The following is a 19,377-nucleotide window of genomic DNA, read 5'->3' as shown; positions in this document are numbered from 1 at the left end:
CATGTGCGTGGATATGCTTTTCAATTTGGCATGTGTGTAAGTGAATGTCTGCATTCTAGAATGCTGCAGTTGGCCCCTGAGCATCAAGATCACCAGGTAAGGGTAAGATTGAAAATAACACATACACATCGTTAAGTACCCTGCTATCCACAGATACATAAAGACATCAGGGCAACTGTGTTTTTCCTCTTTGTAGCTGAAGCCATTTCATTTCCTAACTGGCAGTGACTTGCCACACACTTGTGACAGACATATTGCTATTCTGTGCAGTGGAGTAATACTTTGGGCTATGCTTGTGTTTTGAGTAAAAGGCTGATTATTGACAATGCAATGCCACACCACCATTGTTTCAGTCACGCTGTGTTTGTTCAGTGCTATATTATGACAGCCAGTTCCTTATGTTCTTGGGGCAAAATGGGACAATAACTTCCAGCCTGACAGTAGTTCAGTTAGTTTCTCTGCTTTTATTAACAAGCATATAATATTAATTGGCAAAACACTGGATACAAGCTTCACTATCATAAAATCAAAACATTAAGCAATAATCCCAAAAGGCTTATTCAGACAAAACTAGCCACCAATAATACAAAAATTACACAGCAACACAAAGCATAAAAAATTGTAAACTTTCAAATGAAGCTAAGCCAAAAATATGGTTTTACACTGTGACAGTTCCAGAATCTTTATTATGCCACATATGAGGATAAAGGCTTAGTGGTTGCACTGGCTTATTGTCCCTTAAGCTTACGCTTAATATAATCTTGTTGCAAAATGAAAAAACAAACTCTCCTTTTGTCCAGATAAGTCACTTGAACTAAAGATTCCATTAAACCAATGCTTTGAGTTTCAAATAAAAGTAAAAATAAAAAAATACTGGAACATCAGTATTCAAAAAACAGGGCTCCTTCCTTCAACCATACTTAACTGTTCTCATGAATGATTCCGCTGGTTTCTGTGGTTATTAGTAAAGCTACCAATGTAAGTGTTCACAGAATTGGACATTTAGTTCCTACCCTACCACTATGATCCGGACAGGTCATTGTGGCTTTGACAGATTTCCAAGAAGCCCTAAGGATGATCAAGTAGCAGGACCAGAGCTTTAATTTGTACATAAATAAACAATAACTCCACAGTAAAACATTCCCGTTGACTTGCCACAAGATGTAAGTTCCTATAAAGTTTTTATATTGATTGCAAGTTTTGATTAAAGCAGAGATTGAAGCACTGTTCCATGTTCCTTAATGTAGTTCTCTCTCCAACTTTTTACTTCAACAACAGATCTCAAGACCTTAGTCACGGTTAATTATATCTTACGTAGAGATTCTAGTGTATGGGACAATTTTTTGCCCTGTTATCAACTTTAGGCAGACTAACTGAACTGTATGTTGCATTAATATCTCCAGTGAAACATCCAAACTGAAGTGATTACCTGAGGAAATACAGAAACTTAACTTCTCTGTACAGTCAAGCCTTCTGTACAAAATGCATTTTAAGTACTTATTAAGATTCATCTCGCTGCTGTACAAGCTGGTTGGCTTTTTCCTATTATATTTAGCTCAATGGTAAGATGCATAATGCTGTAAAATAGGCTAGTTGTATGGTTATACTTATCATCTGGTAGAAAAAAAACTCAATGAATCTCCTAGGACTAACTATGTTGTTATAAAGACAATAAGAGCCAGATAAGCTTTCAAAGGCTCATAGCCTACTGGAAAAAAAATAGCACCATCATAGTTGTAGTCTGATATTTTTTATGGTCCCATATCCCCAGAGGTGATAGTGTTGTGTATACTATTGCACAACTAATAAAAATAAATATTCCCAGGTTTGATGGCACACAAATATACCAGACATAACAATGGCACAAAACGTTTTCAGATAGGCTGCAAGTCTTGCCGATTGCTTCCACAATTCACATTAAGGTTTCTTGCAAGATCATTTATTTTAAAATATTGCTGACAGATAGTTCTTGTACTTACACAAATTTAAATCCCACACTTCACTCTTAAAATAAAAAAGGAACAAATCAAAAAACCACCCCCCTAAATAATAGCCCCAAATAAACCCCCATTTGAACAAGTGAGAAAAGCCATCTACATTCCTTTTAAATTTAACGGTAAATAGATGCTACATTTACAATTTAAACATATGCCTAATAAATGTATGTTTCAAACCTATTGCACAAAACCATAAAGTAATGCTCTTTATCCATACAAAACAAAAACATACAAATAAAAGCTACTCAAACTCAATGTAAAAGGAAGAAGCTTGTAAAAACATCTTACAATTTCATTTTATATGCCCGTAAATAAAGCTGGACCACTGAAACCAAAAATACTTGGATGGTAAAATAAGACAGAAGGCTTAAAATAGAATAAATAATTTTATAAAGTTAAAATTTAAAACCCCAAATCTTATTTAAATTCAATATTATATATTCTATCTGAATTCTCTATTTTTAATGAAACTATATTTAATGAGACTCTGAGTCTGGGTGATTCATCAGTCTCACTGCTGCTGACAATAACGCAACAAGATACTTCTTTACTGCAATTTTTTACCAGCGTAAGTAATTGTGAAAACTACTTCACAGTAATGGCATCTTTATGAAAGCCAAAATAAACTAACATGATCTCACTAGGACTAAGAGATATCTATGCTCAGTCCAACTTTTAGTCCAACTTTGAACAGTATCAGGGTTATTTTACCCAATATAATCTTGATATAAATTAAGTGTCTCTTAAGTTTCACAGAAGTGAAACAAGGCTCTGACCCAAAGGAGACCTCCCTCTGACCTCAATTCAATTGCATTGTAATCTTTTAGTAAGGCTAAAGGAAATAAACATATGGTCCAGACAAAGTCACATCCCTCCTGAGGGAGAGTTTCTGTAGCGAAGATGTTGTGACATATGATTTAGAAAAATAACTGGGTGGTTTTATATTTGGTTTTGTTTTCTTTTTACTGGTGAGGTTTTATCAGATTAAACACATTGCAAAAGCAGTTACACACAATTATAAGCAAAAAAACCCAGCTGTAGGTATTAATACTGGCTTGAATTTATGTTTCCATATAGGTATAAACAGAATTTTCAACATCTTGATAGCACCATAACAAATTCAAGTGATTCTAAAGATGGTTATAACTTAGAAATATATGTTTTGTACTGTAGATTGTTACAGCAAGAGATAGATTTGAAAGGCTTCTGAATTTGCGTGTTCGTAACTCATTTCTCAGTTGCACAAGTACACAGGGAAGTACTAAAATCCCAATGTACTTCAACAGCACTGCATCATAGGCGTGCAAAAAGTTTCTGCAGTACACACATTCTGAGGTAGACAGATCTTACACATATATATATTTGTTTTTATGCATTTATATATCCTGATTAAGGTCGTTAATCAGAACGCTTGTCTGGCGGCTTTAATTTTATGTCTACATCAGGTACAGTCAGTGTCTGTATACTCAACGTGCACAGAGGGTGGACACTTACAGCCCTGTTCATACTCTTGGTGTCTCATTGGCTAGAGCCAGTCCCTTATTTATACTAGGACAGTAACAACAACAAACAGCTCCAGAAAGGCCCAGTATGTCAGTCTGTGTACACATCCACACCATCTGCATTCACTGTTTCATGAAAAATTATAAAAATGGTAGACCCATGATCTCATTTGTTCTCTTCTGCCAGTTCAAGTAACATTTAAGACAGAAAAAACCCCTAAAATACATGTATCTGAGTCCACAAACAGTAAGACAAAAACAGAGCCAAATTCGATTCCATTGCTCATATGCATGCACACCCCCCCCCACACCCAAACCTAGCTACCCAGCCCTGATGTGGAGTTCTGCCTAACCCGAACATTCAAATGCAGCTATACTATACCCTCAGCTGCAAGAACAGCAGCACTTTTTGGCTGTTGTGTGGCTCTCCTTTCTACCTCCACAGTTCATTAGGCTCCTTTTCATTCTCTGCTCACATACTTTTTGATTTCCTTCCCATTCACACCTGTGACCATAATTAAAAATGAGGAACCCTGTTTTCGAAGGTAAACACAAGTTGGAGCACCCCTTCTGCAGCAGCAGAGCTGAGAAAGGATGACTGAAGACTCCAAAGAAGGAAATTATGGGACACATGCTCGGGAATGTGGTGCTTTGAAAACTCAAGAAGAGGAAGAGGATTTAAAATGACTGGATAAACCCTTTGCAGTATCAGCTTCCTGTTATCAAGTAACAAGTACCTTCTAGCAGAAGAGGGGAAGGAATACAGCTAGAGGAAGCAGGGCAGTTACACGCAAACTTGTTTTCTTATCCAAAGACAATTTATCAAAAAATAACAGGGTTTAATAGGAATAGCAAATAGCATTTTCAGCTGAGTGGAAAACTCTTTCAAAAATTAGAAGGTTAACTATTTCCAGCTGCCAATAGTACGGCATAGCCCGTTTTCAGTGACTTGACACCTGTGCCAGACAAATACTCTCACAATCATACTATATATGCTATACTTTGTACAGCTTGCAGAAATCACTTTCAACTACTGTTTTTAAAAAGCCAGCTATTTCAAAAAGCCTTACAAACAGTGCAGTGAACCTGCTAAGTGCTATTGAGGGTGCATTCTATAACATATATAGTTATATATGTGTATAGATGTATGCACACATATATACATGCATATGTATTACCTTGCATCCATTAGGGCTGATGCAAGCAAAATTATCAGTTAAGGCCAGAAGGTGCTAAAATAATCTTGTCTGACCCCCCGCTCCCCACCGCCCAAGATAGCTAGGATTTGCGCTAAAGAAAATGCTATGGTTTCATAAGAAAACTGGTAAAGGAAATATAAAGCTGCTCATAATGATCTGAGGATGTTTTAATCAGTGAAGTGAAAACTGTGCAGTATCACGCAAAGTTGCCCAAGAGCCAGTGTTTAGTTAGTTAGTGAGAGCAAATTCTCTCTAAATTAAAAACTGATTTCTGCAAGCCACACTACATGAGAAATGTTCGGGTTTTTTTAAAAGTTCACAAATCTAGCACTTTTGAGTATTTGTCATTATGTGGTGCAATTTATGCCACAGCAAAATATCAGGGCACATTAAAATCAATTGAAATTATTTCTATTAATCTTACCAAAACAACATGCATAGGGGAGCATCAAAACTTTAGTAAAACACAACTTGAGGGAGAGCAATGACTCGGCAAAAATGACAAACTTATTGGTTTCCCAGATTTTCAGAAGTTTTCAATGCAGCATAATAAATTATCACCAGTCACTATATCATTCGGTATGTTCAATGCTCTACAGAACAACTTGAATAAAGCCAATGCAATCAGGCATACTATGTAAGACAGTAACACTTTGCAAAAATATAGTTTTTAAAGATTCAGAATGTGAAAATTAACTAAATGCAACTAAAAGCAACCTTTTTAAATCACCCCACAATATTCTAACTTATTTCTGTGTAACTGTAAGAGATAAATCAGGCTGAGCTACATGGAACTGTGAAGTGTTTTCAGTATCTGTAAACTTAGTGCTGGTAGTGTCTTGTTGAGTTGCAACTTCTTTCTTCCATACAAAAAGAGTATAAATATTTTCTGTCCAGAAATCTAGGTAACACATCCCTAGAAGAAATAGTCAGAAGGACAGTCTGCTATGAAAGCACTACAGTCTTCCAAAATTATTCAGCTGGTTTGTGTCATGTGATTAGTGATGCACTAAGAAGGTGCCAGATGATCGTCTCTGCAAAAAACTCTGTCCAGAAGGACAATAAAGTTCTCCTACAGCAAGTCCATTTTGGGTCTGTAATGTAGCAGTAGAGGTGCTTTCTGCAAGACAGAAATATCAGATAAGTTAAGAAACAAAACCAGAACTAATCTGTTCAGTAGGCAAAGCTTTGTTTCATAAACTAAAGCTTAAATGAACTATCAGAGTAGCTATCTGACCTGTCAAAATTTCACCAAGACAAAGACAGGATGCAATTTCATCTGTGGAGCTCAAACAAGTGATGAAGAATCCTTTCCCTTTTGCCTCAGGAGCTGATCACCTTAAGATCAGTTCTACCAGGTCTTTTTAACTTGGAAAACCCATTACCAGTAAGGGAGAAATGCAGCTGTCTAGAAAGCAGCGTAAGAGCATGTGGTACTTCATATTTAACAGCTCTCTTGATTCCTCTTCTGTGAATGTATCCATTGATTTTTTTATGAATAGGTAAACTTCTAACATCCACAACATCCTGCACCAAGGAGCTCTGTGTCTCATGTAAAGAATCGCTTCCTCTTCTTTGTTCTGGACCTCCCACCTCCCAGTTTCATTTTACATCCCCCACCTCTTTCACTTGAGAAGGCAGTTTACAGTTCCATTTTCCATGTGACTCACAATTGCATAGATTTCCATGATAAAAGTGAATAGTAGACTTCTACAGATGCACATCAATTTGATGCTCGTTTCGTTCTCTTTTTTGATTTCCCCCATAAAAATCCCTAACATTTGCTCTGTATCCTTTTATATTTACCTACATTGAACTTAAGGTACTCATTAATCACCTGTCACTCAGAACTGTAAAGGCTTGCTTCAATCCTTTGTCATCCGTCTGTCTTCACTATCCAAAATAACCACAATGTCGTCCATACACTGTTACTGCACTACTCAAATCCCTTTCCAGGTCATTCAGGAACATCACACAAAACAGAGTCCACTCATGACCTCTCTGCATTTCAAAGACTGACTGTTGACTTCTATCCTGTGACTTTTATGGAGGTCCATTATTTTTCTACACAAAGACAGAAAAACGCTTCCCTACTCCCACCTGCACCTCTTCTACATATGCATCCAAAGCCGTGAAGTGGTTCTATCTCAGTGTACACTGTAAGCTCAGACTGTGTTACTTATCCGTTATGAACACTAACTCCTAGTTCAAATATCCCCAAATACACATACACTGACTCTGCAGGTGTGACTTGCAAAATAAAGTATTCAATTTTGCAATTCATTCTTAAACCCATTTCACTTGAGTTGCCATTATTAATGTCATAATTAATATTCAGAATGAATGCCCCACTGTTCAGTATTCAGTTTTAAGGAAGTTGTTTAAAGAAACCACAACAAGCAAGCCGAAGATGGATGCAAAACATTTTTAATCAGCCCTGTTTATGCCTCCTAAATACTGCTAGAAGTTTCCTTAACTAAGGCAGACAATCATTGCAATTACTGCCTCTCCTTTAGAAGTAAAACAGGCTTCTCGAGCTACAGAAACGTGTTGAAAATTTCTGGTTTTTCTGCATCACAATCAATTTCCCCACCTACATGGGTTAAAAACAGTTTTACCTGAAATTGATAAAAATAATACTTTCTTGTGGCTTCCACTTCCTTTGCCAGACTTGATAACAATTTGACAGTTGATGCAGTGTTCCTTTTTCCCTTGCAATACTTAATTCCCCTTTCCTTCATTTTCTTGGAAACAACACTAATACCTGGTGTTTAAAGATGCTATATTAGATATTTATTAAAGTATCTTTTTATCAAGTTTGCAATTACAGCAGTATAGTTCCAAATGATGCCTATTTTATAAACATTTGGCCACTTCATGATTTACTTGGAACCAACGTGTCATACCTTAAATCTCCATCTAGTAACAACTACAAACTTGAGCGTGTGGTCCTTGCCAAGAATCTCTTCATTGCATAATATGTCCAGCTGACAAAACAAAGACAACAGTTAATTCATTGGGACACAGAACATGAAACAATGTATTTCAGACAATACTACAAATGTTTGACAAGAGTTTTTTTTCTCTTGAAGACACTGGAACTGTTAATTTTTTAAACAGGTGGCTTTCTGTTACAAGGGTACAGTTTTTTTTAAAAATGTCTGCCACCTCCCTCATATACTACATTTATGGTTTTTTTTGCAGATACTCAGTAGCCATTTTTACTTTTCTATCTTACTGTTGAAAGTTCTTGATATTAGAAACAGTGATCATATAAAAACATGAAGATAATATGACTCCTAATCAGCTGAACTACAATAGCTGAACATGAAATAAAACAGGGAACATGCATGAAAACAGTAAGTTCCACCAAGGTGGCTTATATTAACAACACTTTGCCACACAACCCAAGAAGTCCTGACTGTGCATGCAGTCTACTTACATGGCTTATCTAATTGGCAATAACTCAAACCTGCAAAAATCTATAGCAATCAACCAAGCGCCCACAAGCTTAAGTTCTCCTACTATGTACCCATTACTTGGTACTGGTACAGTGATTACACCCACCATTTATGTACTCTTTAAGAAGGTAGGAAGGGATGGCAAAGGAATAAAGAGTAATCCTGAAAGTCTATTCCTTCACTAAAAGCCAAGCAGGTTGTTAAATCACACACTGGCACAGTGGAATGGAGGGCTTAAACACACACAAAAAAATATCCCCTTTTGAACAGTGATGGTAGCTATGTTGCTGCTGGGCTACAGCCAGAGTCAACCACTTCCAAGCCAGCTGAGGACAAGACAGAAGATACAATTTGGTTTCTGGAAGACTAGCAAAGTTGGGGGACATACTCCAACCATAAGACAGTGTTGGTTTGAATTGTACAGAAGCTAGGAAGGAAGGGCGATACAGATGCAAATCGGCTGTTGAACAAAAAGGGGCTGACACATTGGACTGCAAAGCAGATGATTTGATTTGAATTAAAAGTCTTAATGAAATTCAGTGAATCAGTGACATAATGTGGGGTTGGGACATGCAAGCTGAGAGTCCATTGAGATGTCTAGAGACTGTGACCAAGACCCAGCAAAGTTGTAAACAGAGGCTCCATTCATATGTTTGCCACTGTTATTTTTGAAGCTGAACTAGGAGAAGTGCAAAGAATTGCCTTTTTTTCTGTACCTTTCACCCTAAATTCTTCCCATGATTCCAAGTATTCCTTGCAAAGGAAGGGAATAGTAGGTATCTGACAACACTCTGCTTGTGGGAGGCAGCAACTTTGGGTTGAGCTTCACTGACAGCATAGAAAGGAACAAAATATTTGTGCTGCTTTCTCGTAAGCTGGGCTTCAGTAGTGTTAAAGTGTTTGTAACTGCCTGTCCCCTGCACTGAATGTGAAATCTCTGAAAGGGTGGGGTATACCTGACTACAAGCTGTCAAACAAAGCACCTTGCCAGAGTCCATTTCAACATATGTGGAAGCACATAACCAAGCCTTTTAGCTCAACTATTTATATATGGACTTGAAAAGATGCACTGCAAACTAAGTGGCAAGTCCTGTATAGACCCAAGAAAGGACAAGAAAATAGCTATGTAACATATAATTCAAGAAATGGTGTATGCTTCTGTTTTCTGAAAATAAAATCAGACTAAAAGACATTCCTTTGCAAAGGAACAATCCCACACTTTTCTTAAGGTTTTTATATCTGCAAAACAATTTTAAAAAATTAAAATATTACCTCATTAAAAGAAGAAAGGTTAAGTTTTTTGGCAATGAACTTCTTTAGATGCAAGACTGTTGCTTGTGCTGAGCAGCGAATCCATTTTCGTTTCAATCCACGCAATTTGCTGCTGTTGCATTCCAAGCAGATGCTTACCTTCAGGAAAAAACAAACAGTCAGAGTTGGCTGGAAGAATTTTCTGCAGTCCTCATTATGTATTCCATATGCAGTTTTTATTAATACAACAAAGTGAAAAAGTACAGTACTAGTATTCCTTAAACTGAAATGTCTGTAGTCCTATTAAAGAAAACATTTTCTAACATCTTGTCAGTTTAGTGATCAGCACTACTGCAACGAAAATGGGTCTAGACAAAAAAAGTTCAAGAAAGAATTTTTGATGTTGGAACAAGGCTGCTCAAGTCCAAATTCATAAGCTGCCAATAGCTCAAGATGACCCTATGTCAAAAGCTAGAGTAAGATAAAGAGTAAGAATATGATTGCTCATTTTTAATGATTGCTTCTAACATAGCTTCTTGCTTTTAATGCAACTGCTAAATCCAGTTTAAACCAGAATTTTAACACATGTTTAAAAGAGAATTTAAAGTTTAAAAAGAATGGACATAAATGACATAAATTTTTAAAATTCTAAAGATTATCCCCCCCCAAAGGTCTCTCTAATTTCTATGCTTCAATTTTCACTTCTTTTCTCATCTAGTTATTAATTACTCAGACTAAAGCTCTTTGTGATGATTTACTTTATGCACTAAGAGGATCTAGTACTAGGTACAATCCCTTTGAAAGTTCCCTTACATTATAATTGAAAAGAAAATTAACCCAAGTTTAATTTACTCTTGACACACATAACAGGAAAACATAAAAAGGATGGCTTGTTTATCCCAAAAGGAGATTTCACTTTCATACATGCTTTGTGTTTAAAACTTAATGGTGAACTTCCCAGCTTTCATACTATTTTTATGGTATAGGGCTAACACTGTCTTAGTATTAAGAGGTTTAAAACAAAATAAATAGTAAGTTAGTAAAAATGCAAAAGGTTTTATTCATAATTATTGATACACATTCAGCTCAATGTATCACAATAACACTGGGATACACTCCTTCAGAACGGGAGCCAAATAACCTGAATCATTTTGAAAGCAAATAGATACTTTGGAAACTCACAAACAAACAGAACTATCAAATCTTAATGCAAATGTCTTTTGACATATTCTCTGTTCCTGACAAAACCCAAAGATGAAACTCATGCTTACACATAAGCATTGGGCAACACTGCATCTTGTTTGTATCACAGGACAGAAAAAGTAGCTTGAAACAGTTACTTTTCTTCTCTGGTAGCATACCAAAGCACTAAAGCTAAAATACAAGATAAAACTAAAACATGCCCTATGAGCTCACCTGTTCGTCGCTGCGGTGGTAGTCATTATCTTCTTCCTGTTTTTCCTCAGAAGTTTCTTTGTTTGAATTTTCATCTGTTTTAGTTTCACCTTGGATAAGAAACCAGACATATGGGATAACGTTCACCAGCAGCTTGTAATGCTAATATGATTAAAACAGCACAGCTCAGGACTGCAATATAGAATAAACTTTGCTTTTCCCAAATTGTGCTTATCTGCTTAGGCAACATTAGCTGGCAACAGCCCCACGCATAAAAGAGAGGGATACATACAGAGCGCAACCTTCAGTTCAACTGCTAGCAGCCCAGAAGCTGGGTAATTTCAGAGAGTGCCCATGTAGGCACTACTATGGAGATCTCCTTCACCAACACTAATATGCTATGACCAGAAGGGGAAGAAAAAAAAAAAAAAGATTCTGTGCACAAGTAAGGGACAATCCTATACTCACCGTATTGTGATCGTACTAAACCAACTAGGCACATACCTCCAACAGGTCTGTTCATTAATTTACTAGCCATTACCCACCCAAGACAGAATAAATAAAGGACCATTTACCATTTCGATGGGAATCTAGGTGCTGTTTTGTAGAACATGTCTCCCCTTTGATGTCCCCTGGAACTTCCATGCCCAGTTTGTGATAAAACTCCCTTTGCTTTTTCATTTCCGCTGTTTAAAATTGTAAATATTAATCCCTGTAATAAAGTCCTAATGCAATATTTATGAAGTTATTCCAAATCCCTTCCCTCTTAAGTGAAACAGGCTTGCCAACAAGTAGTGGCATTGTCAGTATTTACTACTCTTCTATCTTTGGTATTGTATCAAGTCATACCTGTATTTTTCAGAGTTAGAATACTACAAAGTCATCTGTATAGCTACTATTATAGCATTCCTATTAGAATGAGATAGTATTTAAAACACTATATCTTCTTTTGAATCCCTTCCACAATATTTCAGTCAAACCATTGTTTTTGAATTTTTATTTATAGTTCTGATTTTCAATATGCTAGAAATAATTTTTAAATAATCTATTTAATCTTATTGATGTTTGAGAATGTTCTGGTTTTGCAGCTTAAATGGATTAAAATACTCTATTTAAATAAAAGTTGTCACATACACTAAGACAAAAAAATCACTGAGCAGTGAAAACAAATTGAAAGTTACCTGCTAAGAAAGGACTCACAGAGTAGCAGAAACTTCACTGAAACTAAAAGCTGTTCTGCATTACATTCTACCTCTGAGAATTCTAGACAGCTGGCACAACAGGTTTAAGTACACAGTTTAACAAGAACAAATGAGAGTCACAGTATGCCAACATTCAAAAGCTGAACTACTATTGTGCTTTACATAACACCACTTTTCAAAGAAATATCCCATCTTTCCTCCCACTTCCACCTCCCCCCAACTGCTGCTAGTACAGGTATGAAATTAAATTAATCACTATAAACGACACAAATGAAGGAATACGGTTTTCCATTGTATTTTTCCTCAGTTCCCCCCCTGCATTTTCATCACCTGAAACTTTTTTTTTTTTTTTTAGGTGTTAAAGTAGTATGTGCAAAACCACCTCTAAAAAAGGTCATACCACAACCTACCTTCTTGGAGGCCTGGCACAAGTTTGTAAACAATATCTTGCATTGTTCTGTCATGACTAGCAAGAAAAAAAACAAAATTAAAAGTTTAAGTCAACCATCTTCATTCAAAACATTTATCTTAAAGAAGTTCCAGTACTAAATTGATGTAAAATCTTTAAAATCACTTAAGAAAAATTTAAATTCTCAAATCAGTATTTATATCAAACAAGAGGACAGTAATATGAAAAAAATTATGAAAAAGTACAGGCTAAGACAGAAACCCAATGGAAATTTAAGGAAGAATAGTCTTGGACACATGAAGGATGACGCCCCATGAAACACAGCCTCCTGCATCAAGGTAAGTATGTCAGTAATAATTTCAAAATTCTTTGACACCTTTGACGTAAACTCACTTTTATTACAAAAGAATCAAGGATAGTCTGTTTCTTACCCCTACAGACTCATCTCTCGCATTTCTAGATAAGTTATCTTCACTAGGTTTTTCCAAGCACGCAAGAAAACAGCTCACAGAAAACGACCACAACAATAAAATTTTACTTTGCTCTTAAAGGCCAACATTTTAACTGTGAGCAACATTATGTAGCTCAGAAGCCCGTATAGGTAGTGTGGCTCAAATAAAAGAAAGATAATAATCCCACTGGAACTGGAACGCAGCAGGACCGGTTAAGATTCTAAACTTTAATTCCCAGCTGACCTAGACAAAATTCTGTTTCAGTCTAAAATAAGTCACTGTCTGAAATAAACAAAATATTACCCTAAATTCCAACGGATAAATAGAATCAGAAACATTTCAAAATGTCTGCCTCGACTGCTGCAAGGTCATCACCCCAATAGAGTTTGCAATACCAAATGCTACATCTGACTTAAACAGGAGAACAGGCTTACAAGAGTGGTCTCAGGCTTCTCATCACCTGACATAAGCACTTCATAGCAGTGGAGACCAGTGAACAAATACAGAAATGGTGACAAATGAAGAGATTTACAATTAACCATTACAATCTTTTAAGTAGCACTACAAGAAGAATCAAAGCATCATTAATTCTAAAATTCATGTCATTTCAACCAGCAGCAATCCCATTTGCACAGGCTGGCATTTTCAAGTATCACATACAGATTGCAAGAACATCTCCAAAAATATTTCAACATAAATGAGTAAATCAGCCATCACTATTAGATCAGAGGTGAGAATTTAACAGCATTCAGAATGTGAAATAGGAGACACATTTGGTTTACCTATTTTCCAGGTAAAGGGAGATGAATAGGAGTGCAAATCTACTTTCTAAGACATATTGTGAAACTCCTGACTGCCAATTCTTTATTAAAATAGACATATATCCAAAAGTAGGCTGGGCAAAGGCTGTTTCAGTCTTGAAGGGGCAGTATTTTATAACTAGTTCAGGCAAAATACTTCCCTGAAAGTGTATTCAACAACCAAAAACAAGCAGCGAATTTCTTTCTAGCTGTTCTCAATTTGATAGTGTTTCCTTGCCCCTTTTAGCACTGAAAACAAGCTTCTGAACCGAGGCACTGCTGTATTCCTGTAGCTTTACAGAAGACAAACATGCTGTTGTGTCATTTATTCGTCCTTGCCTATTGGCATCTACTTGTCCCTCCAAAGCATACACTTATATAGGATATTATCAGTGTATCATATAACATATTATCACTGTACACTATTATTCTTCAAATGCAGAAATGGCATAACTAGTTTCAGGCTCCTGAATCAGGATCAGCTTGAGCAACATGAGCGTGTAGAGAACATCAAGAATTTTCTGTAAAAGTGAAGAGAAATCAGACTAATTTTTTTATAAGCATTATTTCAGAAGTTGTTACAGAACTGAGAAAGGCATACTGAAAACTGTTACAAACTAAACCAAACTCTTTATAAGGGTAGGCAAAACACTACTTGATATGCAACAGCTATTGCAAACACACTGTCACAATGGATCTTCATCAGCAAAAGTTACTGCAGTTCAGTAAAATGAAAGGAAAGCAGCGAAGGAAAAGAAAGGGAATGTATTTTCTGAAAACAAAAGAAACCTGAAAAATATTAGTAAAAAAAAAAAAGGAAACCGATGAACAATACCACATTCATGTTAGGCCAGAAAGTGAGAGCACTCTGTGTAGGGATCAAAATAGAATGAAGGACAAGATTGTTCCATTCTAGAAACTAAAGCCATTGGTCTAATATTTTTGCTGCCATATTCTTACCTTTTCCTATGAACTAAACCTTTGAAAGATTAACTGAACAATAAAGCTAACAATTATTTCTCTCATTACTCTATCAGACACTGAAAAGCACTGTTCAACTGAGACTAATTATTTCTAGTATTTTGTAAAAGTATAATTTCTACAAATGTTTCATTTATGTAACTTTTATGACCCAAGCATACAAAATGAGGAATGACTAAATTCCATTAAAACTCACACAGAAATTAAACAGTACAGTGCATACTTTGCTTGCTTTAAGTCTGAAAGAAGCTAACAGATGTCAGAGTTGCAATTTCATAGCAAAGTTTGATCCCGTATCTTCTCAATCACCTTCAACATTCCTTTTAAATGTCTAACATACTTTAAAGCAAGTAAGAAAATTTAGGAAAAAGCTGTGCTGTATCAAAGAGGCTAGAATGAACCTAGTTGCACTTTTGCTTTCATACTTACCCAATATACTGTAATGGGTGGCTCTGATGTATAACAATTCTACAGGTTGGACAGGTGTTGTTTTCCTCCAAATATTTCACTAGGCAGCTTCTACAGACTGATAACAAGGACATTCAGAATTAAAAAGAAATAATGGAAGCATAACGAAAAAAAAAAGTTTGTTTTTATACAGTCACAGAAATGCACTTTACTGAAATTTACACAACATTCATTTTTTACATCATGTAAGCATAGTGTCTATCATGCAGAATACAGTTTCCAATATCTTTCATTAATGTTCTTGATACAGGGAAATGATGCACCAGAATTAAGGCACCTGTACCTAGACAGAGTCTTCCTAATAAAGCATACAACACACAATCCCACTTCCAAATTTACTAGGGCAGCAATTTCCAGCAGGTCAACATCATATTGCTTGCACCATTCCGCTTGCACAGATGATATTACAGGAGCTGTATGCCATGAAGATACTAAGCCTATTTGCTTTAACCATGGCCACATAGAGAAGTAAAGCGTATGGTGGCAATGAACCCAACACAAAAAAAAATTATTCCAAAGTTGGATACCTTTTAAAAGAACAGAAAACTTTCAAAAAGTGGATATTGAGGTGCTATTTTAATTCTAACTTTCAAAGAGTACACTACAGTTAAACTTCCACCAGGAAAAAAAGATTACATGTGCACACACCTCCAGTATTTGTAAAATGTCCTTGTAGAAGTTGCTAAAGCAGTCGTTGATTACAAAGCTGCATGCTTTTGGAACTGTTTCCATATGCATACGCAAAATCATCCATATCTCATGCAAAGTAAACTATTTACACTTCCCCCTCCCGAGAAATATACTCATAATATACAGTACTACATGATATCCTGACTCACTTGAAGTTACAACTCAAAAATGTACAAAAAAAGGGCGGGGGGGAATAGCTTTTTCTTAAACAGCAGCAGTTCATTTCATCTTGGTATTAATGCACTCGTTCTTACCACATAAAATGAAAGAATTTCTCTAACTATAGTGCCATCTACCTCTCAGACAAGATGACAGTACAATTAAATAAACACCTGTGAATACAAAAAAAATTATGCAGCAGCAAATGAAGCGTGATAAGTTTGCATTCTTCATTGTATTTACACACTTAGGATGACAGTGCTGTTGCTGGTAGAGGTTATGGTTAGACCGAGCCTTCTAGCTTTGCATACTAAGCACAGATCTTGCACAGCAGTCTGTTCCAGTGGAATGCTGAAGCAGTAGACCAGATTCATTTGCAAAAGTGAAGCCAAACCCCCATCTTACCAAGTCAACGAAAGCAGAACCTGACAGTGGAAGCAGTGACAGGTATCCTTGGAAGAGTATAGGAATACTGCCCAGTTGTGTAGGGATGGGGTCAGGAAGGCCAAGGTGCAGCTGGAGCCAAACTTGGCAAGGAACGCAAAGAATAAGAAAAAGGGCTTCTATAGGTATGTCAGCCAGAAAAGGAAGGTCAAAGAAAGTGTACCCTCCCAATGACCACGACTGGCAAACTGGCAACAATGGATGAGGAGAAGGCTGAGGTACTCAACAACTTTTTTGCTCAGTCTTCACTAGCAATCTCTCTTCCCACCCCTTTCGAGTGGATGAACCTCAAGGCAGGGACTGGGGGAGCAAAGTCCCTCCCACTGTAACAGAAGATTAGGTTCAAGACCACCTGAGGAACCTAAATATACTAAGTCTATGGGACCTGACAAGATTCATCCCAGAGTCCTGAGGGAACTGGCTGATGTAGTTGCCAAGCCAGTCTCCATGATAGTCGTGGCAGTCAGGTGAAGTCCTCAGTGACTGCAAAAAAGGAAACATTCCACCCATTTTTATAAATGGTAGAAAGGGAGGATCTTCAGAACTACCAACCTGTCAGCCCCTCACCTCTGTGCCTGGGAAGATCATAGAACAGATTCTCCTAGAAGCTATGCTAAGGCACATGGAGGACAGGGAGGTGATTCGAGACAGCCAGCATGGCTTCACCATGGGCAATTCTTGCCTGACTGACCAAGTGGCCTTCTATGGTGAAGTGGACCATCATCTACATCAGTGGACAAGGGAAGAGCTATGGATGCCATCTATCCAGACTTCTGTGAGGCCTTTGACATGGTCCTCCACAACATCCTTCTCTCTAAATTGGAGAGATATGGATTTGATGGATGGACTATTCAGTGGATAAGGAATTGGCAGGATAGTCGCAACCAGAAAGTAGTGGTCTATGGCTCAATGTCCAGATGGAGATCAGTGATGAGTGGTGTCCCTCAGGGGTCTGTACTGGGACCAGTACTGTTTAGTATCTTCATAAATGACACAGACAGTGGGATCGAGTGCACCCTCAGCAAGTTTGCAGATGACACCAAGATGAGTGGTGTGGTTGACACGCCTGAGGGATAGGATGCCATCCAGAGGGACCTGGACAAGCTCAAGAAGTGGGCCCATGTGAACCTCATGAGGTTCAACAAGGCCAAGTGCAAGGTCCTGCACCTGGGTCAGGGCAACCCCCAGTATTGATATAGGCTGGGAGATGAAGAAATTGAGAGCAGCCCTGCAGAGAGGGACTTAGAGGTACTGGTGGATGAAAAACTGGACATGAGCCAACAATGTGCACTCGCAGCCCAGGCGGCCAACTGCATCCTGGGCTGCAGCAAAGGTAGCGTGGCCAGCAGGTCAAGGGAGGTGATTCTGCCCCTCTACTCTGCTCTGGTGAGACCTCACCTGGAGTACTGTGTCCAGCTCTGGGGTCCTCAGTACAAGAAGGACATGGACCTGTTAGAGCAGGTCCAGAGAAGGGCCATAAAAATGACCAGAAGGATGGAACACCTCTGCTATGAGGACAGGCTGAGAGAGTTGTGGTTGTTTAGCCTGGAGAAGAGAAGCCTCTGGGGAGACCTTATTGTAGCCTGAAAGGGGGCTTATGAAAAAGATGGGGACAGACTTTTTAGCAGGGCCAGTAGCAATAGGACAAGGGGTAATGCTTCTAAACTAAAAGATTCAGACACGATAGAAGGAAGAAATTTTTTACAATAAGGGTGGTGAAACACTGGAACAGATTGCCCAGAGAGGCTGAAGATGCCCCATCCCTGGAAACATTCAAGGTCAGGTTGGACAGGTCTCTGAGCAACCTGATCTAGTTGAAGACGTCTCTGCTCATTGCAGGGGTGTTGGACTAGATGACGTTTAAAGGTCCCTTCTAACCCTAACCATTCTATGATACATTCTAAAACGACCACCCATTTCAGTACAATTTCCAGTTTGGACTAAGTATACACTAAACTCCTCCTAAACTGAACTTAATCATAAGTCATCTCAGGTTCTGGCACTTTATTAGTCTAAGCACAGTGTCCAAATAAATGCAATTAGATAGCTTATATGGAGGGTGCTGCAGTCTTCTAGATTGGTTCTTTTTTCACAGGGTCAAGTTGGGATTAATAAACTCTCCTGAAACTGGAAGTCCTAAGAGCATAGGACAGCCAATATGGCAACCATTCTGCGGTCTGAAACAATAGTATTACTAGAGTTTTTCCATTACCTGGGATTTCCAAAGTCCCCAATCTCCATTTATCCAGATACTTGGGCACTGATTGTAGGCCTGAACTGAGCTGTACATTTTCTGGTTACTTTTACAGTACACTTAAACATATCAGAGATCTTTCATTAGAAAAGGAACAGGCAAGGTTAATCCTCACTCACTTTTTTTTTTTTAAACACAGTTTAATTCCTCTTGACTTTTTTCATGTCTATATTTAGTTCAAGAAATACAATTGGTCTTTCACTATCCTCATGAACCCACAATACCTTTCATAAGAGGCTTTCCCTTTCGTAACACATAAGGACAGCTTTAACACATAAACACTAATGAAACTCAAATAACAAATGTAAAAGTTTAACAAGACCTGTATATATCTGCTAACCTAGAATTCTAATAAAGAAACAGATGTAAACTAGGAAAGACTGAGTTACTACTACTGAAGTTTTGATGTACTGACTTATAGGCCTGCCTGTCACCAACAAACTAAGGATACAGCAGAGAAACAAGTAGAAGAGGGAGGAAAAAATGCTTGTTCTCCCCTGAATTCTGTTTTACAAAAGAAGTTGGCCCTGTCCCTCCAAAGGACTGGCCTTGGAACTCCAAATGACTCTCACCAAAGGACTCGAGAACTACATTTACCACTGGAGTGAAAAGTCTCTGAATGTCTGAAGGACAGGAAATTAGAGAAAAATGAAATAGATAAGAAAACTGTACAGTTCTGAGTAGAAACACAAACAACATTTCAAGGTGGTGTA

The 19,377-nt window shown here is 37.5% G+C and overlaps 1 protein-coding gene across 3 annotated transcripts in view; it reads right to left on the bottom strand.

The window, feature by feature from the left end:
* Positions 1-3,388: 3,388 nt before the first annotated feature.
* Positions 3,389-19,377, bottom strand: part of PCGF3 (polycomb group ring finger 3) — a gene marked incomplete at its 5' end in the record, with an annotated part of 59,058 nt that continues 43,069 nt past the window's right edge. For all 3 annotated transcript variants that reach the window (XM_082335801.1, XM_082335800.1, XM_082335799.1), the window contains 7 exons: positions 3,389-5,818; positions 7,605-7,685; positions 9,432-9,569; positions 10,827-10,915; positions 11,381-11,491; positions 12,418-12,473; positions 15,079-15,175. In XM_082335801.1, coding sequence (XP_082191927.1) covers positions 5,771-5,818; positions 7,605-7,685; positions 9,432-9,569; positions 10,827-10,915; positions 11,381-11,491; positions 12,418-12,473; positions 15,079-15,175 — 620 coding nt within the window. In that variant the 3' untranslated portion in view covers positions 3,389-5,770. The remainder of the gene's footprint in view (positions 5,819-7,604; positions 7,686-9,431; positions 9,570-10,826; positions 10,916-11,380; positions 11,492-12,417; positions 12,474-15,078; positions 15,176-19,377) is intronic.

The sequence above is a fragment of the Platalea leucorodia genome (genome assembly GCF_965183815.1).
Source record: "Platalea leucorodia genome assembly, chromosome: Z".
Taxonomy (NCBI): domain Eukaryota; kingdom Metazoa; phylum Chordata; class Aves; order Pelecaniformes; family Threskiornithidae; genus Platalea; species Platalea leucorodia.
This window is presented reverse-complemented; position numbering and strand designations above follow the sequence as displayed.